This window comes from Thermobia domestica, chromosome 1 (assembly GCF_964235325.1).
Source record: "Thermobia domestica chromosome 1, izTheDome1.hap1.1, whole genome shotgun sequence".
Classification (NCBI taxonomy): Eukaryota; Metazoa; Arthropoda; class Insecta; order Zygentoma; family Lepismatidae; genus Thermobia; species Thermobia domestica.
Window position 1 is genome coordinate 56,162,884 of NC_137454.1, and position 22,891 is coordinate 56,185,774.

Below are 22,891 nucleotides of genomic sequence, written 5' to 3' on the forward strand. Positions count from 1 at the left end.
GGAATGCAGGAAGATATTGTACGAATACAATATATATACTTTATTTATGTACATTATCTTCTTTAAAATTTGGGATTCCTTTGTATAAAATTCTTATGGGAATTTAATAAAATTTAAATTCACAAATTTGAATATGAGTCAAATATTATTATTATATTATGTTACTGTCTCACAGATTAAACTACACTAAATCATGCCATCAATCGATTGAAACGTTGAAAATGCATGTCGGTAGTGCAGAAAATGTTCCTTTATATAAGCTAATGAAGTTCGTGTTAAAAAACTAACACCTTTCTCTTACACTTACCTCCAAAATCCTGCTGATTCCTGAATGTATTAAAGTTAACTCCAAATTTTTTCTATTTATATCGCAAGTGATGCTACCCATTAGCGCGTTAAAGTTAGCTCCAAATTTTAGTTAAAGCTCATTAACTTACAATACTTATTACAGAAATAATACCAACAGCATATTCACTGAAAATATTGTATCATAATAAAAATGCAGATTGCAGAACATTGGACTTATTCATCATTTTGCAAATATGGGACACATGTTAGTTCACACAGAAAGAAGATAGTCATAAAAGGTTTGTTTGAGTTGAGGATAGAGTAACACTGTATCGTACACGCACTCCTTAGTGTGGTTTGGTCTCCTGTCATATATTTGTTTAATGTGATAGGGCATGGCACACTCTTGCAGGGGGACAGTGGTACTCACCGGGAGGGAGCACGGTTTATCCAGAGCGACAATCTCCTCGTCTACATGAATTAGCTTGACAGGTTTTGCTAGTACTGGGGTCTCATGTCTGCAATACAATTACATAACACTCAGATGCTGCAGTACAGCTAAGAGCAGTTTGATTTTTCCCATTGTTGTTGTTTCATTGTTTTAAATAGGATATCAGCTGAAGGGATAACAAGCATGCAAGCAATGAAATTAAAAGTAAAATGGCAACGATAGAACAGCAAATAAAAATGGCGACATAACGAAATTATTTATATAAATACTAGTAGCAGCGACAAAGCAGCAATTTGTGCGTTGCTTACCATTGTCCAGACAGCAGTTGACATGTTAATGCACTCACAATAGCCATACATTCCATAAACGATACGGACCGGTAGTATTAATCTTCTACATGGCACAAATATAGGAACAATGTGGTAAAGGGTAGGTGAATACATTACATAAAGTTCAATATATTCTACAAATAGGCTTTTTTCTCTGTAAGGGTGCTGTTTTATTGTTTTTATTCCCCCTAATTTGATAAGTTGCGAAATTAAACCGTATTTGTTGATTATCAACAATGCAGGCAAATCGATTAACTAACTGTAAATTTCGGCTTTAAATTATTTTTTTCTCCTCATTTAATAAACAAAATTTACACTACGTACCAATAAATCACACACTGAACAAACCACTGACATCAGATTAATGTGTCTGATGAAGGCGTTAACGTATGCTGAAACTGTTATGCAAGTGTTTTCATATATTTAGTGCTTTGGTCAGTGTTTTATTAATACAGATGGAATATATTCAAAGCTATAACAAACAAAATGTAACGGTGCACGATACAGTCCATGGTATATAACAAAAGCAGGGAAAGTAATATCGTCGTACACTGCTCACTGTCGTAGTGATCATCAATTCTATTTCTAACATATTTGGTATGCAACATATTACAATTTTCAGTACCGGTAAAATGTGTTTTTATCTCTGGTTAAACGACAGTGATAATGGCTTGTTGACATATAATTCATTATCATCTGAAAAGATTGAAATTATTGGTGTTGAGTATATGTACGACATCTTTATTCTTACCCCATTAATTTATATGGGGAACTATTTTTCGGTTTTTTCTGAAACGAACTGGGATTTTAATTATATAGTTTTATGGATTTTTTCTTCAAGTCAAGTTAATTGTTACTAGTTTTTCCAAAATGAATTTGCATTATAGATAAATTAATTACTACTTACATTAAATTTTATTATTAAGTATTAAAATGATGTATAGTGTGTCCCATAAAGATTGCAACTTTTGAAATATCCGCCATGTTTATTGTAGTAAGTTGGCAATACTGAACGTAACACGATTTTCATCTGTTGTCTTTCTGGTTAGTGGTCATGGAGCGCCGAATAGGGCATGATCGTCAACTTTTCTGTACGGGTAGGAATGGAGCGCTTCACGATCGAACAGCGTGTTGTTGTAATTACAAATGTGGGTGAATGTTGTACACAGACTGTTCGCAAATTCCGTGGAATGTATGGTCAATGTAATGTACCGAATGAGTCGATTGTGGTAAGACTCATTGCTAAATTGGAAAAAAGAATCGGTTTGGTTATGGACATTAAACCCTCTGAGCGTTCTCATATTAGTCATTCTGCGGAAAACATCGCCATCGTGAGTGATAATGTTGCTGTAGGTCCGGTGAAATCTATTCGCCGACGTTCAGAACAATTAAATATATTTAGAACCAGCATGCAACGAATTCTGAAAGATAACAGATGAAAATCGTGTAACGATCAGTGTTGCCAACTTAACAGAACAGAAATGGCGGGCATTTCAAAGGTTGCGTTCTTAAGGGGATACCCTTTACAACAACATTTAATTTCCACACAGTAGATCCAAAGAAGAAATCAATAGAATGAAACAATTAGAACTCCAGTTCGTTAAAACATACAAAAATAATTGCCCATACAAATCAATGGGCTAAAAGGTAAAAGTGGTGTATCGTTAAGAGATTTTTCATAATCTTAATCTCGTGCTTAAACTTGTTTCAAGTCTAAATTTTTTTTAACGAAACAAAAAGTACAATGTGGACTATAAAATGCACAAGACGGATAGGAAAAATTGTCCTCTCCGAAGGGAAATACAATGAAAGAACCGTTTCAGATAGTATTTGACACTGACACATAGAAGAATGATATTTACAACGATAAACACTTTCTTTTACCTTCGAATTCGAACTTTTGTTTCAATCGTTAACTTGAAACCTACTAAGCATGATCCAAAATTTTCCGGCATGTAACACGTTTAACTCAGTCAAATGACGTGTCACTTTTCCAATTGAGTAACTGCAGTCGAAAACGTTCATAGCCCACAGAAATATTATATATATAGGGCGTTTGAATTTCTAAACTAATGTGCAAAGTTGCATTTTTTTAACGACGCACCCGAGTTTCCCTTTTTAGCTAATCCTTATTCAAAGACTTTATGTGCTTAAATTGTTAATACTTAAGACGGTTTGGAGAAAAGTACATCAGGTAAATAAAAAAGTACAATATGGGTTATGAAAATTTTCGACCAGACTGTTCAATTTAAACACACAAGAAGTTAAGCATCGTGTGTACAGGCTCCGTAAAATAATATTCACTTTAATTTTCCTAGAATAAGTTACAACGATATATAGTAAATAAATAAAAAACTTACCGTGATATGACTACAGTAGTAAATGCAGCGTCACGATGTCTATATAAAATCTGGATCCAATCATGGAACTAATTAACCACGAATTATCTTAACGATGGAATGTGCTTCATACGTCCTCCGCCATTCCCAACAACAGATTATTTCAAATGCCCCACTATGCCTTTTAAGTAAGTGTTTTCGGGCTATCAGCCAAATATTGACTTCCGAAGTTTCGAATGCAATATCTGTATTCGAAACGTCGGATGTCAATATGTTCCTCTGGCTAATAGCCAGAGAACACTTCCTAAAATCACGTTGCCAGGAAAACTTCAATTCTTTATCCACTATCCCTCTTTTGAATTTCCTCTAACTTATGAGAATCCGGAACAGTGATTGCAGCAAGTATATTGTCTGGGAGGTAATATAAATCCCAAACGTTCTCATCTACGACTTCAAAAATTCTATATAGCAAAGTTCAATGAGATTTACGTCATATCACAGTGGTGTCCATCCCACAAGCCTGTTTCTCCCATTTCAGCGAATCGTTTAAATGTCAACTAATGAGATGATAATATCGTGCTAGGTTCCATACTTTATATTCACCCTGCATCATCATTACAATGAATTTTAATAAAAAAAATGTAATCCAGTGGCGTTACTCGTTGCAGTCTAGACAGAAAACTAGTTAAAGCAGCAAGGTAAGGTACTGTCTTTTTGTTCCAGGTTTTTCATAAATTATTGAATACAATTACAAGTAGGAGAGCGCTATATCGTACCTATCAATTTATTACCGATCTTGCTTTATGGGAGGTCAAATTTGAAAGTGAAACCGGAAATGATACAATTTCTATCAGTTTTGATTTCAATAGAGGGATAAAGATGAAAATGGCATCTAGCCTTCTGACACAGTACCACATCGAAAAACTGTCTTGGTATTTGTTACCGTTTTTGCTGTATGGCGATCAGTGTTGAAACCAGTTTCAAGACAGAGACAAAAACGAAACTTTCTCTTAAGATACTGAAGACACATTAAGAAACCATTTCTCAACAGGTATTTCCGTTTTTGCTCATTATGGAACAACACTGAAAGAGGAAGTGATGGTAGATATCTACTTCTTCCCGCTGAGACTGGTGGTGTGGTTCTGTAATCCATCTCTCCTGAGGTGAAATATTGTGATGAGAAACGGCCTATACAGTGTGAGATTTGAGCTTGTATGATGGTCTGTGAACCCGCAAATTCTGGTCGTGGTTCGGAGGCCATATTAGTAATAGATCCCATCCTTCATAACTTCGTGTTGCATAAGTACGTAAGCACAACATCTCTAAACCTACTTCTTCCAGTTTCAGTACAGCCATAAGGGTATATATGAGTCGTCCAGTTCAAAACGACTCTTGTACATTTGCTATATCAAATCTTAGAGAACCGAGAGAAACTGTAGGATCGATGCGTTTCGTAGAATTGGAAATATTTAAGGATGTTCCAAGTTTTCCACATTTTCCCGTTTCTATAGAACATGCAGATCCTACATTTTTTTCTGTTTTATTTATTTATTTATTTATTTATTTATTTTTGATTTGCTGTAAGAGCCTTTTGGAACTGGACCACTCATATAATATATACATTATAATTTGTGCTCTATTGTGATCAATACTGAAACCGGAAATGGAAGATTTTTAGCACTTCCAGTATGAAGATAATAATGACAAAAATGAAACCTATTCTTGGGACACAGATTCCATATTAAAAGTCGTTTTTCGTTATCTCTTACTATTTTTTTTATGTCTCTTGCTAGAAGGACGGACGAACTGACATGGTCGTTCTATGTATACAATTTCTTATATTTAAGCAAAAGATAGTTTGGAAGTCTAAAATAAGAAAAAGTGGGGTGCATACTAGGGTGGGCCGAAAAAAGTTCTTTTTTTTTTTTTTTCAAATTTTAATACCGCAGAAAAGCTGCGAATTGGGAAGACTGAAAAGGAGTAAAATAAAAAAAATAAAATTGGTTTATATCTTTCGGACACGAACGTGCTCTAAAGTGTGCCAAAATTTGAAAAATGAAATGAAATCTTTTAAGTTTTACGTCCCACAGTTACACCGGCAAAACTAAAGCAGACAGTGATAATGAGAAATGAAAAAAAATGGTAGAATGAAGAAAGTGAGAGGAAACGGAAGAACCCCGAGAAAACCCGTGCACACGGTGTTTGTCCACCATAAGGCTCACTTGGCGCAAGCTGTAATCGAACTAGCTGCTGGAATCCATTCATCAGAGGCGAACACTCCATTACTGAGCCACCGTGGTCCCGCCAAAATTTGGAACAACCCACACTTCTACAATATTTTTATTGTACTAATGGTTTAAAATAATTTGTTTTTAAATATTTAAATTTGGCCTCAATAAAGAAAAACATGTAAGTTGTTAGTATTTTTTCCTTGAACTGTGCTCTCGTATCTTTATTTGAAAATTATTTTCTAAAATTTCATTAACTTTGAAGGTAATGTTCGACCAGAAGACGTTGATGGATTTAAATATTTAAACATTATTTTGTGTCATTCTAATAAATAAGAATTTGAGCTATTACATTTGGGAAGAGGTTAATTTAAGAATGTTAAAAATTGTCGTAAAAAAGTGAATTTTTGTAAATTTCGTTAAACTTTAGAGCACATGCGCGACCGGAACATATAAACCGAGTTTATTTTATTTATTTATTGTTACCTATTTTTAGTATCCCCAATTCGCAACTTTTGCGCGGTATTATAACTTGAAAAAAAAAATTGAATGTTTTCGGCCTATCTTAGTGCACACTGCTCACATATGCACAACACAAATTTTATTATGATATTGGTTAATTTTTTTAAAGATATATTACGCTAATTTGAAACTTAATGCCATGTAGACATTTACATAGTGGATTTACATTACTGCCTTTTCAAACGTTGTTAGTGCCCGTAAGCGCGAATTTACAATAATCAATACGTATTTATTATCATGACATGCATGCATATGTGTGTTTGATTATGATAGAATGTCAAATGCACACAAAGGCTTCTGGCGAAAAAGGAAATGAGTTGAAATTACTTCCAATAATTAAATAAAACCTTGACAGAAGAATAATTAAATGCAACAAATAACTATAAACTGTTGATATTGTCAGTCTGCCCTCGAGCTCTCAGAAGCTTTTTTTTTTTTCTCTTTCTTTTGTATAATCTACATTAAACATAAAATGTAAATTAAGAAGAACGTTCTGAATTATAAATTCTCAACAAATAACAATAACAGTGTGGTAATTAGATCAATTTCACATAATTAGTTTCCTGATTTAGATCAGTTTCGAATTACTCAGGAATTAGTAATTGAGAATCTAGTATGTATATTATATATATATATATATATATATATATATATATATATATATATATATATATATATATATGTGTGTGTGTGTGTGTGTGTGTGTGTATGTATGTATGTATATTATATATATATATATTCGTATATTAGAGCTTTAACTGAGAATTAAATTTTCAGTTGTCTGTTTTTAATTTGTCTAATATTTTATTTAATATAATGTGCAATGAAGAGAATATAAGTTTAATATTCCAATGTGGAAGGAATTTTAATATAATTAACTATTTTTAATATAGTGGTTCTATGATATTTAAGTACTGTGTATGAACATACGAGAGGTAAGGTTTCAAATAATCTGTGAAGATAATACGAAAACGCACTCACAATTGTAATTTTAGCAGCTGTTGCAGTAAAGCTTCAGAGGTGGAACCAAGCTAAAGCTTGTGATACTACAGACAAATGGCGAGGACTAAATTTTGAAGTGTCTGGTGATGAAGTAGATGTTGATGAACCGCCCGAATGAATGATATAGACGGTTGATCGAGGGTCGAGGTGGCTAAGTGGTAGAGCGTTCATCTCTAGTGCATGGGGTCCTTGGCTTGATCCAAACTCACGCCAAGTGAGCTTTGTAGTGGACAAACACCATGTGCGTAGGGTTTCTTGGGATTCTCCCGTTTCCTCTCACTTTCTCCATTCCACCATTTCATTCATTTCTCAACATCACTATCTCCTTTAATCTAGCCGGCATAATCACGGGATGTAAACTTAAAGATTTCATTTCATTTTCATAGACAGCTGATCGGGTTATATCCTCTGACTTTCAAAGTTAACAGTTTACCCTATGAAAATCCGCCCCACCATCATTGTTCTACTGTGTTATATTGGAATACCAGCATTATGGACTATACCGACACCCACTTTCCACTGCTACGAACTGCGTTGGGCCACATGCAAAGGAATTTGATCCCATTCCTCCCTGTAGGTTTTCCGAAGGTTAGTGAGGGAAATGCTGTAGAGGTCGTTTTAACAATCCAAAATGCGCAGAAATCAATTCGCTGGCGTCGGGACTTTTGATAGGAATGTCGTGAAAGGCAATAACATGGATTCGTTTCCTATTTTCCTTATGGTAAAGCTGGACGGTATCTGTAGATCTCCAGCTGATTCTTGTCTATGTAGATCCCCAGTTGATTCTTGTTGGTTCCATACAAACGAGGGATGAATTCACCTTCACGATTTTGTCCAATATATGTACCTCCAAATTCCTCTTCTATCAACTGTATACGAGAGAATGACAATTCTCTGTTGGAAATCTTCTTTACAATTTCAGTAGAACTCGGTACGACCCTTGTTAGAGATGTCACAGTATGTAACTGCCCGAACGTTATTACTACGCATTAAATAAATGCAGCCTTCATCAAATGTGACAACTATACTCCATTTTGACTCCTTTCCCTTGAAGTATATTTCGTACAGTTTCCAGTAGTTTGTTCTATGTTCGTGTAGTACGGAAGAATGTTCGAAACCATGGAGGTTGTGGCTGACAGTAGACTGAGGCAGATTTAAACTCTGGGTCTTGTTACCTTGCAGCGATGGATTCTCCAGGCCTGCAAGTCGGCTGTAGTTTGAGCCAAGAAACAATCGACATTGTTGTTAAGAGTTCATGGTATGCAGACTTGTGCATTTATCTTGATATCCTTTTTGAATTTTTAAACTAACTCTATGCCCTATGGAACCCGGAGGTTCACAAAAGTTCTCCATTGACTTTTGTCCTTGGCCAACTGGATCCATTTCTATTTTGTACTCCTATTTCTTCAAGATCCTTCTTAATATTGTCCTCCCATCTGCGCCTAAGTCCTCCTAATGGCCTACCCACCTGAGCCTCAAAGACTTCATGACTCAAACAACGTTTGGTAAACGGTATAAATTACGCAGTTCATCGTTATGAAATTTCAGCCATTCCACATTCCCGTTCCTCTTGGGTCCGAATATTTGTTTCAAAACATTATTCTCAGACACTTTCAGTCTGCGTTCTTCCCTCAGAGTAAGAGATTATGTTTTGTAACCATACAGCAGAACAGACATGATTATCGTTTTACATACCACCAGTATATACTACCATACCACTTGGAAAGGGGTATTATGTCATTCATAGATATTTGTTGCTATGGATCTCCCATTTTGCGCCTACCATATATGATTTTAGCTATCGACATGATGTTAAAAATAATTTTGAAGTAAAAATATTTCAAAGAAAAGTGCTGTTTCAGTTTGACGTTTGATTACGGCCAACCATGAAAAAACATTACAACAAAGATTTACAAGATACAAGAATTATTTCGGGTATTATTCCAGAAAAAAAATATATTTGAAAAAAAGTATTCATTTTATTTTCACTATTATAAAAATATTTTGAGGATCGCTAAAAGGAGGAGGGCGGACAGTTCATTCCTGCACGCTTCTATTGTCAAATAATATACTAAAAATGTGCCTACGGAAGGACAGACGATCATTGTTTTCCTGTCACAAATTAATTTATCTTAGCATGGAAAGTGAAGGGGAGGAATAAAGCCCGCCGAAAGTACACCTGAACACAAGGTAGAACCCAATGGCGAGATTTTGTTTCTGTGGCGATGAACCGCAGAGTTCCTTCAGGTAGAGTTAGCTAGATTGGAATATTTAATTTGTACTTTCAATAAGAACAGCTCCCTATATGTCGTCCTAATTTTTACCTCTTCGACATTGAACTAAACACATCATACGAGTCACAAAGCACGAGATATACCTAGATATATGCTCTTTAAACAAGTAAACAAAGCGTGTAATACAAATATTTGTTTTCGTTAATTCTTACACATTACGTGCTTTCTAGGGTGTCGGAAATCATAAAACAGGCAACACGCAACACTGCTTTTCACATTAGTCCTCGAGGTCAGATTGGAGTCTACCCCACAGTAAAATAGTAATTAACATACTGTAAACATTATTTCGCCAACTTTAACATCCCTATGTTTACAACATTCAACGCAAATATCTTTCGGGTGTTTTCCAACAGATTTGCGAATCAAAGTAGATGATAAATAAATTGGCCTCACATGGCTTGAAATACGTATTATTACCTTAGAAATACGATACCAAGAAATAATAATATAATGTATTATTATAATTATGGAAACAACATAATTTCTAACCCGTAGAAAATCGTATTCGTTAACTGTTTATCGGTTGTCTTGGCCAAGAAAATTACGACTTTGGACACAATATTCACAAGAATTTCTCCATTGAAGCAACGAAAAACGAAAACAGTTTTTACGAGGGTAAATCAAAAATTATCCGCAATGTAACTATAACTTACCTTATATTGTTTATACCGACCTCTGTCCTCGTTTATTTTATTGTTATTCTGTTGTGGTCATGCTATGAAAGTTTGATCCTAATTCCTCAATTTGTCTTCCTTTTGTCGCAGTTGGCCACTTCATTAGAAGTTTGCACCCAAGAGGAACAACGAACAGTGACCGGTTTTTGTGGTCGTAAGGTGTATCAAGGCCCGCAATCCAATCAAAGACTTTAGGCACCATACGGGAACAGTGTCTTGCTGCAACGGAGTGTCTACGAATAAATCGAAATATTGGAAACATCCTTCCTTGTGCGTAACACTTGAGCGACCATTTTTGAATTTTTCAATCCATTCGTAGACACTCTGTTGCAGCAAGACACTGTTCCCGTATTGTGCCGAAAGTATTTGATGGATTGCGGCCCCTGATACACCTTTCGACTACAAAAACCGGATCACTGCTCGTTGTTCCTCTTTGGTGCAAACTTCTAATGGAGTGGCCATGATCTATCTAAAATAAAAGGAAGACAAATGGAGGAATTAGGATCAAACTTTCGTAGCATGACCACAACATAATAATAAAATAAACAAAGACAGAAGTCAGTATGTACAATGTAAGAGAAATTATAGCTACATTGCGGATAATTTTTGACTTATCCTCGTATATTTTGTTGTACAGGATAGAAAGAAAATATTTCTTTAAATACTGAATAGTTAAAATACGTAATAAGGAATATTCTGTAAATTAGATCAAGAGCATTTTTTTTTAGCCATTTTGTCATATAGATTTGAGCTATGGATTAATAAGGTTCTTATAGATGTTAGTATTGGTATTAATCAAAGCATTTTTATTTTTTTTTAAAGAAAAGCAGTCATCAGCTCTTCTTGGCGTATATGCTACTACCACTGCGTATCAGAAGCATAGCTGTATGTTATACTTTTGCAAGTACTTTCTTAACATAATAAATACTCACAAATTTGGCTTCACTTACACATACATATATATAAACATACAGACAAAGACTCAAAACAAAAGGAGAGAGATTAGTAATGTCCCCTCAAAATCGTTCCTATTGATGTAAATTATTTGCTGGTATTCAGAGTGCGAGGATAGTATTCAAGGTAATCTATATTCATGCTGTTTTTTTTTTGGCTATTGTCTTAAGAATGTATTTGATGTTGGCAGTCTTTATGCCACTTACAGGGATAGATGCAGGTTTGTTAACAACCACTAAATCTTCATCCATGTGAAGTATCGCAATAGGGTCGGAGGTAACAGGTACTTCATGCCTGAAATAAACAATATACAAATGTTATCACATAGGGAGGTAAAAACAACAAGTTTTTTTTTTTTTAATTATTAAATTCATACTCATATGATACATGATTATATTCGTGTTTCATTAAATATAAAAGAAAGGCCAGTAAGGGGAAAAACAACACGTAAGAAAAACACAAATTAATCCAATAATAATAATCAATTGGACGTACCATGTTGCATTGCTAATAAAGCAAGAGACAGCAACTTAAGCTATAAATATATATTTATATGTAATAGTATGTCTTTAATTGTATCTGCTGAAAAATCCTTACAAACTGAAAATACTAATGTTGCTATACTAAAAATCTGTAAACACGTTACATAGAAAAGAGCCGGAAGATCTTCATCATTATGTGCAAACTCTAGGGGTCTCTAAGGCTTCGTTGACTGAAATTACACTAGCATTTGTGATATTTGGTCGTACAAGGTTAGCATAAATGATTCATTCATTTCGAAATGGCTATATTTTCAAAAGTATTGTACGTACACGTGAAAAATACATGAAAAGGACCACAAACTCAACAAGTTTGTATTGTGTATTCCAGGTGGCAGCACGAGTCCATTATCTTGTCGATCTAGAGTGGCAGTGTGGCAGTACGAGGTTAGTACCAGTGTTCGTAGTTTGAGGGAAATTTCCCTAATCTAGGGAAATTTCTAGGTATATTCAGCCAAAAGGGGAAAAAAAGAATTTTTCGATAAAAACGTGAAAATCCGGGGAAATTTATGCGCTGACTGACTGACCAATATAAATGCTTAAATTTGTCTTTGTTCTTCAGAAAAAAAAATACAATAGTAACAGTTTGTGTGTGTGTTCAAAGTAGCATAATTTGCACCCAATGTTCACTGGGTGTATTTTTTGTTTTAAAAAAAAGTGAAGAAAGTAAAAAAAAAAATATATATATATAGAAGCAAAAAACAAATTAATACAACAAAACTGGTTGGCACTTCCTTGAACACAGCTAAATTAATCTTATCACATAACTTCTGTCGTAGGAATTAGACATTCAATAAACTAGGGAAATTTGATTAGAAAAGAGAAAAGTTTGAGTCAGTTGAGGGAAATTTTCTTAAGGAAACCTACAAACACTGGTTAGTACTTGTCGAAAATGGAGGGAAAGCAAGAAAAAAGACGTCGTCTGGACGTGTGTCGGGTCACCAAAGGGGCACATACTGACCACTTGTAGAGAGTGTATAAAACTTGGTGAGTTTGTGTGTGTGTGTTTTTTTTTTCATATATCTTTTATGTATGTTCGTGTAATACTTTTGAAAATATAACCTTTTCAAAATGAATTAACCAATTATGCTAACCCCGTACTTCAGAATGGAGAAAATTACAAACAGACTGTACAGTCATTCCACCTAGATCCGTGCTTGTTCACAAACATTTTGATAATTGTATTGATGTGACTGTCTTGTATCAATTACATACTATGAAAAATCAAGGTTTCATGCGGAAACTACATGGAAGTGATTTACATAACCGTTTCTCAAGTCGTGTCACTGTATAAACCGTTTTCCAATCAGTAGCACTACGGTCTAAAGCAGAAGACAGCGCGCCTATCGTTGGTTGCTGATCACTTCACATTCTGCTGTTGCTACGTCTAGTACACAACGCCATACGCACAATATTTTCCCAGCTGTTAACTGATTGGGGAAGTCAGGGATATCCGCTTAATTATAACACAGCATTAACACAATGTGCTTCAAAGTCAGCACGGATAAACAAGTGAGTGGGACCAGGTCGGAACTAACAGCAAGGGCACCGATCCTGGGGGGCCAGGTTCCCCCAAAGCTCATGTGGGCCACCTAGTGTATTTATGACCATACAATATTTGGCATAATTTGAATGCAATTTGACTTAACATCCTCATATACCTTCTGCGTCTGAGTACCCCTCCCCCCAAATTTACAGAGAAATCGGCGCCCTTGACTAACAGCACTGGGTCTTTAGTTTTCGTAAACTGATAGTTTGTCAGCTGCCGTTTCAATAAATATCTGATAGTTCGGTGCAACAAGGGACCGGCCCAAAGGGTAAACCCGGTCTGTAATGAAGGTTATACTTGATGGTGACCAGAAGAGTGTGGTAGATATTCATTTTGTTTGTTAGGCTTACTATCTGTGATGCTAGGAACAATCCATTCCTTGGAGGCAGCTAAACACTATCTACAAATATTTCATAATAGAATATGACACCCTACCTTGAGAAAATATCAATGCTATATATTGTAAACTCTGTTTATATATATGTATAAAGTCGTAATCTAGTTGCGCAACTATGAGTAATGCTCAAGTATGAGCTCAAGTGCGAAACCATGAGGAAATGAGGGAAAGAGTGGAAAACGAACAATATATCCACTCAAAAGCACTTGGCTAAACGCACCTAGTCGAAGAGCAAGTAAAGATGAAAATGATTGAAAACATTGGAAATGCCAAAGCAAAATGTTACTATATAAAGTTCAAGAAGAACTTGTGAATTTTGGCTGGGTTCGAAATGTCATCTATTGTCTGAGAGTTGCGGACAAAGCTTCCTGAAAGAAAGCAATTCTATCATTGGTACGTACAAAAATATATGCAACAATGCAAAGAAGACGAAGGTGAGGAGAAGCTTTCTTCCGCAAAACAGTAACAGAATTCGTGTAACTTGTTAAAACCTTGAATATTAAATTACCACACAACAGTATCAACAAGAATAAAACGACAAAGTTTCCTACAAACCATGAGTAACACGCGAGGAAAGTAAATTTTATGATTAGACTAGAAATTCTATTGTACAGTGATGTGTGTTCTGGTGTAGAAATTTTTATTACAATACAAAATAAATGAAACGATCTAAAATTTAAAGGGCTATTTATTTTGATGTTAACCCTTCATTAGTATGGTGCACCATAAGGCCATAGACGAACCGTCGGGTCGGATCTGACCCAGTGCTGTTTCAGATTTTAAAGTCAGAAACAGTAGTACTTTTAAGGAGAATGAATAAATTTTAGTAACTTACGATACATAATTATAATAAACTCGACTTGCTTCAAACCAGGAAAGACACACTATACTAAGAAATTTTTACAAAGAATAACTATCTGCCCAAAGAAAAGTAAACAATGGTACATTTTTGGGTTGAATCAGACCCGGATTATTTAAAGGTTCACTGTTTCAATGAGATTTTAACATTTGCATTTATTGATGTACAGTATTTCGCTGCACCGACTAACATCTATTGACACATTTCGTTGTCAGAGATGTTTTAATGCATTGTGAAGTGTTGGTTGGATCACGAATTCATAATCTTTACAGAGACAAATGATTGATCAGATGTCAGTAGAACAGGAACTGTGTTTTGTGTACAGGGTGACGCCGAGCCGACTGATGCGTTTCAAACTTGAATATTGCGCGGGAGTAGTAACATATTGGTTGGCGGGGTGGGAACCGAAAGAGAAAAGAAGGCCACCTTCTATGGGCAGTCGCAACGGAGCTTGGAGCACAGAACATGGTGTTACCTCAGTTCGTAGTTATTACGAAACCAAGTCTGTATCAGAAGTGCAACGTTTTTTTAGGCGAAACTAATGTTGCTCTCTCCACGTTCTCAGCAGTTCACACTGTTATTGGAGCTCCATGTTTCACATCCAACACACTACCAGTCCCTTCAAACTTCTTCACCCAAGCCAATGTGGTACGAAACGGAAACTTTCTATAAGTATCGATCAACATTAAAATTTTGTCTACAAAACATTGCACTTCTGGCTACAGACTTAGTTTCGTAAAACCTACGAACTGAGGTAACACCATGTTCTGTGCTCTAATGCTCCATTGCTACTGACCATATAAAGTAGCTTTCTTTCCTCATTCGGCTCCCATCCCACTAACGTTATTACGCTAGCGCAATATTCATGTTTAAAATGTGTCACTCGGCTCGACGCCATCCTGTATAATTATGGTAATTTATTATGAACTAAATGCATAATTGCCAAAAGAGTAAGGTTCCTCATTGCTAGTCTACGAAAACAAATTTCGAAGTTATTTGGTTTCTCTTGTGAATTACGCAAACAAAATATTTATGGATAATTTGTGAACAATTTCTCTCAATACAATAATATTGAAAGAATAAAGTACAATGATTAACATTGCAACATTATAGTAATCATATCTGGAAAATAATTTTTAAAATTCACGTGGATCGATTTCTCTTTCTCGATACTGAAGAATTAGTTATTATTATTATTGGTGATTTTATCACTCTATATAGCTGTAGGTATATATAAATATCTACAGTATATATAAAACTAAAATATCTACATGGTATCTGCTGTAGAAGCTATTATTCACAAAATCAGCTTGAGTCCTGCACGAACGGATTTTGTGAGTATATACTTCCCACAAGCCATGATGGATATTTCGCTCTATTTTTATTATGGTTTGTGTTTGTAATTTTAGTTGTCAACTTCTGCCAACTTAAACACGAAAAGGTCTGGCTACGTCCCTATACAAATACAGGTAATCTATTTGAACCAGCGTATTAGTAACTCCTTAAGCTCATTACTAAACTTTAGGCTTTACACTATGGAAATAGCTTGACGCTATTCTCCACCTCTTTCCAATTAAAATGTTACCGAGACAGTTAACACAACGACGACTTAGGAAGAAGTTTCAATGTATTATATATATCATATAATAACATTATCACCAATTACATAATGGTATCTTGTCATAGATGTGCTCTCGGGGGATAAGGTAGCAAATGGCCTCCTAGTAATTGTTGGGTGTTTTGCAAAAGTCTTACTGAAGAATCACTACAGACGGCCGGCGTGAGGAAGGAGCATTCCTTGAAATGAGGAAATATATACGGTAACTTTCAAACTAGCACAAAACCAAATAAACAAACAAATAAATACTAGTATACTAATTTCTTGTCATTCTCATATTTAATTTAAAAATAGACTTAATAAGTGATTACTCCATCATTGCATGTACGAAGGCAATTACTGTCATTCACACAAACGCTGTTTTCTATGCATAGTTCAACCTAACACTTCCTTGATTTGCTAAAAGTTCGTCACATAAATGATAATAATTTTCGGTTGGATTATATGCAATTCGTATACTACACTATAACGTGGATCTAAATGCCGCGTAGCCTTAATGCTAAAGCTTCAATCAACGATCCCACGAATGCTAGCGGTCGGTTGAAACAATTATTTGAGGCATTGTATCAGAAATAGTCACAAGACATGTAAGATAAATTTTACACGAAAGCATGCCTACTCTTATAAAGAATTAATTACGGTAAAGAACACATCATTTAGCTGATTATTATTAGCTGTTTGAAAAAGTCATCCAGTACGTAAATAAAGCTTATGCTAAAATTTGACTCTGAAAATATGGATTGTTACCATCTTTGACGAACAGGGTTGTACACAAAGGTATTAATATATCAAGGCTGAACCTATCCTATTCCATAGTCTTCAATTTGGAACTGACGTACAATTAAATAATTATTGCAATTGAGTCCGGCATAAAAACCTTTGTCAGTGCAGAATATGTTACCAATGGAATATATAAAAAGAACCTCGACAGCGCATCAAAATACAAAGAAAAAATATAAGAACTTTCTGGGGACCCAAGACTTCTCTTTCATTGTCCGTTGTCCGTACTGTAGTGACAGTAAATTGTTTTTGCTTTCTCTTCATTCTTCTGTGATTGACATAATAGTTTCAGCTGCGGTTGACAACACTATGTAATTAGTACCCATTGAACAATAACGCTGTTTGAATGAGAAAAACCAATATATTATCCAAGATTGTCACTTGCACTTCAGTGAGAGAGACATAAGGAACAATCTACAACAGATATGCACCTATGGTTTTTAAGATGTGTTTTCAAGGAATCGAACGACCACTGTGGCAATAGCCGAGGTAAGGGGAACGTGGAAGCAGAATATGGAGTTTGTAGAGAGAAATGTGACAGTTTTGTTGGAGCAGAGACTTCTTTGTTCGTCTATACAAAAGAATGACGCTGACAGTGGGTGAATTGACAAGGGAAGGATACCAAGGATTTCCCCCCTGACAAAAATTTATCCTCCCTGTGGAAGAAAATGTTCATCTCTGGAACGGGTAACTTTATCCTCCCTCTAGAATTTTTACAAACCGTCATGAAAATAGAAATAGGAAACAACTTTTATTTTCTGTGGTCACACTATTAAAAAAAATATATATTTAGGTTGAGATAACGTACTAACTAATGACGAATGAATGGAACCAAAAGAAGAGCGTTAATTTATCGTAAATATTACATATTAGTACATATTCCATTGTTTTCTTCGATCTTAGAAAGTCCCACAAACATAAGAGAACTGAATCCTTTTTTTTTTTATTTTTTAGCTTTGTATGTCTGTGTAAGTATGCGCTTTCCAATAGTGTTCCAGTGGCGGTTCTTGAAGGAAGTTATATCAGTAAAATCTACACATTTATCGCTTCAAACTAAGGGTAGAAAACTTGCCTAATATACTAATTCTTGGTTATAAGAATTACAACTTAAACTAGAAATAGAAATCATTGAATAAAGCAACGTTTATTTAAAAATAATAAATGTGTAACAGTTTTGCCAAATAACTGAACACATTTGCTTCAACAGACACCGTAACGAACGAGAGAGAGTTGCGTATAAATATAAAGGGATCCTAGAAACTAATCCTGAACGCTGATTGGCTGGTCAGAACGGACTCAACCAACCACAATAGAAGTTGACAAAAATGAAACTAAACACCACAAATTCCTTTCCTTCCCTGGTCCGGCAGAAAAATAAGCTAGAAATTCAGTTTTTTCAATAACTTGCTCCACTATTCGTCAATTTTAAGGACGCGAGGGACACGGGACATAATATTAATTGACGTGAGGTTGAATTGTTAGGACTGGAACAAAAGACGCTAGTAAGAAAGTGGAAGGAAAAAAAAAAAGCTGTGTTATGAATTGCAATGCACGACTTAAAATTGACGAACAGTGGAGCAAAGTATTGGAAAGAAACTTAATTTGTAGCTTATTTTCTGCCGGACAAGAAAGGGAAAGGGATTTATGGTCTTTGTTTTGACTTTTGGCAACTTCTATTATGATTGGCTGAGTCCGTTCTGACCAGCCAATCAGCGCTCAGGATTAGTTTCTAGGACCTTTTTTATACTTATACGCAACTCCTTCTTCTTTGTTACAGTGACTGATAAAAATAATGAGCCTTATGCAGAGTCGTTCTGAAGCGTGATTAGTGCCAAACTAAAGAGTTCGACTAACATTTGTTTCCTGCAGTAGTCAGGCCTTTAGTATGACGCTAATCAGACATCAAAACGACTCTGCATAAGATTGAATATGTTCAGTTAGTAGGAGAAAGTGTTACACATTTATTATTCTAATAAACTTTACTTTGTTCGGTGATTTGCATTTCTAGTTTAAGTTATTTAAAATAACAAAGCTAGTATGAACCAGTTAAAAATTATTCGCCTTATGCAGAGTCGTTTTGACGTATGATTAGCGTCATACTAAAGGCATGAATACTGCAGGAAACACATGTTAGTAGAACACTTTAGTATGACACTAATCGATCTTCAGAACAACTCTGCATAAGGCCCTATACGTTTAGCTAGGTTTTCTCCCCTTAGTTTGAAGCGAAAGAAGTTCAATTTTCGCTGATTCTGTCTACAAAAAGCATAGTTTTATAACAAACTTCTCTGCAACAAAAGCACAGATACTGTACATATGCACATACTAGAGACAATACATATTATTTTGGTCTTAATCACAGCTCTAACCTCACACAAACATAAATGGCCTTATGCAGAGTCCTTTTGACGCATGGTTAGTGCCATACTAAAGAGTTCGATTAACATATGTTCCATGCAGTAGTCAGACTTTAGTATGACTAATCATTCGTCAAAACGACTCTGCATAAGGTCCAAAGTGACTTGCAATAAAAAATAAAGTTTAACCGAATACTTAGGGACTGTTAATTTTCAATACCGACTATTTAAACTAAATTCTAAGCTTTTTACCATTTAAATAAGGAAAAGTTATATTTATTTTTAAAATGAAACTTACGGTAAAGAGCGGCAGCAAAAATTAAACGTATCGAAGCACTAAATCGAACTGTAATTCGAACAGCGTCCGTTGTCACAAAAGGTTTCAAGTATTTGCATAAAGTCATGGACTTTTTTGTTATTTATTTTTATTTATTTATTTATATATTTTTATTACAAGAACTACTTAAGATAGTAAGAACTGTAATGTTTACCTGTGGACTATGTTTGCCAAAAGATCATTATGTTTCAGTTTGTAGTCAACATCTACTTTTTCATAATTGACTGTCAGCGTTCCCGCCTTTATGCATCGTTCCTAGAAACAGAAAGAAAAATATAAACTGTTTACCATATGTATTGCCTTGAACGTAAGAAATAGAAAAAAAAAGAAACTTGCAGTATTACTCATACAATTTACATATACGAGGTAAGTCAACTGAAAACCATAAAAGTAGAAATAAAAATCCGCATATGGCGCCAGTGGGCTGTAAGTTGGCATGCCTGTTTAGTATGCCGGATGTCTCCTAGGTGGCAGCAGCCGGCAGATGCACAAACACCGGCGCAACAACAGTTCCAAAATGGCAGCCCCACTAGCCACATGCACCAGCGAGGAGCAGCGTTCTGTTATTCGGTTTTTGCGAAGTGAAGGTGTGAAACCGATTGACATTTTTAGGCGAATGGAGGTTCAGTATGGAGATGCGTGTTTGTCTCAGCCACAAATCTATGAATGGTGCCGGAAATTTGCAAATGGTGTTACGTCTGTGGCCGATGCTCCACGCCCCGGCCAGGCTCGGCGCGTAGTGACTCCAGAGACCATTGCAGCCGTTGAAGTCATCGTTTTGGAAAACCGCCGTGTGACAATAGACGAAATTGCAGCATGTGTACACATGAGTCATGGATCGGCACATCATATTGTGAATGATGTTCTCCAGTTTCATAAGGTGTCTGCAAGATGGGTGCCCGACAACTGACGCCTGAACTGAAACAGCGACGTGTTGATGCGTGCGAAGACCTTTTGTGGCGTGCTGAACGTGACGGCAATGCCTTCCTGTCTTGAATCGTCACTGGTGACGAAAGATGGGTGCATTACCATCAGCCTGAAACAAAGCGAGCGAGCAAGGAATGGCGGCAGGAAGTTCAACCCCGATGAAGAGGTACGCAACGCGGTGCACGAGTGGTTGCGCCGTCGCCCAAAAGACTTTTTTTTTTTTTTTGCAGGTATTCAGGCTCTTCCGAAGCGCTGGCGGACTTGCATTGAACGAGGAGGGGACTATGTTGAAAAGTGATTTACTCCTGTACCCTGTGTGACCAATAAATACTATTTAAAAAAATAATTATGGTTTTCATTTGACTCCTCCTCGTATAAAAATATGTAATTTAATTTGTATTTATTTTCAACCTTATCAAATTTGAAATACTAAACAGCTAGTTAGATAAATAAAGACGGTTTAAACGAAACCCAATGGAAAGTTCGAATAGGTCAGTGGCGGATCTAGTTCAGGGCCGGAGGGGGGCCTAGGCCGCCTCAGTTTTTTGAGTGACAAAAATAATTTAAGCTCTTATGTATGTTTTTGAAGGAGGTTTATAGTCAACTCATGATATATACAGTATATACACACCATAGTCTGGGTTCTGGCTGGCTTCCACGTTTTTACTTTCTAGATCCGCCGCTGGAATAGGGAAACACTTGTTCACGAGTTTTTACGTTAAGAATGGCCTGAATACAAGGAGAGCGTTGTCATCATGGCATGGAGTGCGTTGTCATCCAATGTTGTTCTAAAATAAGCTATAAGGAAAATTAAAGACAGCAACCAAGGTTTAGAGTTGAATGGCATTCACGAGCTTATGCTTTATGTTCATGATGTTAAACTGATAATAGGAAGAAGCGCCTATGTGGGCATGGATTCAGAAGTAAATGCAGAGAAAATTAAATACATGGGAATTCGGTGTGACTATAATACTACAAATTACAGATACGTTAAAATATTGGGTAAAATTTTCGATAATATAGTGGACACTTGTAGTATTATAGTCACACCGAATTTATTGACTATAATAAATTGAGTAAAATAGTGGACACTTTCAAATACATAGAACACTAACACATCAAAACCATATTCGTGAAGAAATTAAATGTCGACTGAAAGCAGGGAAATCGTGCTACTGTTCAGTCCAAACTCTTTTAATTCTTCCCAAATTCTGTGGAACAATTTGAAGCTTAAAATATGTAAATGACAATTGTGCCAGTTGCGCTGTATGGTTGCAAAACGTGGTCGCTTACTTTGGAGAAAGAACGCGAAATAAAAACCTGAGGCGAATATTTGGACCGAAGAGAAACGGGAATGAGGAATGGCGGAAACTTCACAATTTATACCGTTTAATTAACATTATCAGATTCAGTAAGCCTTGGGGGCTCCAGTGAGCAGATCACAAAGCCAGAATGGAAGGAAGTAGGAATGCTTTCAAAAATTTTAACTGGAAACATGATTGGAAAAACACGTTACGAATACCTACTCGAAGATGAGAGGACAATATTAAGAGAAGTAGAAACTGGATTAAGTTGGCTAAAAAAGATGTTAATGGAGAGTCTTTGTGAATGCGACATTGAACCTCAGGGTTCCATAGGCCATGGATTTAGTTAGTCTACTTATTGTCAATCATTGTACGAGGGCCATCCAGAAAATGGAAAGTTTGTGTAAAATGAATACGACAAATAATGTATGGAAAAGATTTATGGTACAGAAACCATATATTCGCACCTTACTCTATTTTTCAACATATTCGCCATACAATGCAGACACTTGTCATAGCTTGATACTGGTTTTTCTGCACTGTCATTATCTGTACTGTAGTCTCTTGTCGTTAGCGTATTCAACCATATCTGACAGTGTCTTTGAGATCATGAGCAGTGGGAAACACGTACTTTCCAGACAGTCTTTCAATTTCCAGGATACGTAGAAATAAATAATAATAAACTTTACTACACTCAAGATTTCCGCAGAATTCTAAAGTTTGTCGCACAGGCTAAGGGCTCAGAATTCGATAGCGCTCATGTTTAAGCCTACGCTGCCTCACTGCTTGGGTCAAACTGAGGCCAGTTTCCTAACAGCAAATTTCCCTTCTAAAGCCATTAAATTTCCTGATTACATACAATATTTTCGCTCCATTCACAGAGATTTACGTCTCACAGCCGTTCGCAAGAGCAATGTGCACGTCCTGAGACCATGTCAGGTGGCTGAGCGAAAAAAAGGAACAACAGGAATTTTATCGCCGTATGGAACAAGATACTGGAACTTCGGCAATTCCTTTCTCTGACTTCTCTGTCACGAGTCCTGATGCCAGCCTAATGGACTAATTATTGTGCTTTCGAACTTCTCAAGAAGCTTCTGTTCCACCATCGAGTTTGCATTGTCTCTGGCCTGTGGAAAGCCTGTA

The 22,891-nt window shown here is 35.9% G+C and overlaps 1 protein-coding gene across 1 annotated transcript in view; it reads right to left on the reverse strand.

Annotated features, from left to right (window-relative positions):
* LOC145683124 (pseudouridylate synthase RPUSD2-like) overlaps positions 1–22,891 on the reverse strand; it is a 102,944-nt gene that overhangs the window by 25,264 nt on the left and 54,789 nt on the right. The window contains exons 4-5 of the mRNA XM_081754508.1: positions 19,672–19,772; positions 11,288–11,375 (exon numbers count right to left, since the gene is read on the reverse strand). Of these exons, the coding sequence (XP_081610634.1) occupies positions 11,288–11,375; positions 19,672–19,772 (189 nt within the window). The remainder of the gene's footprint in view (positions 1–11,287; positions 11,376–19,671; positions 19,773–22,891) is intronic.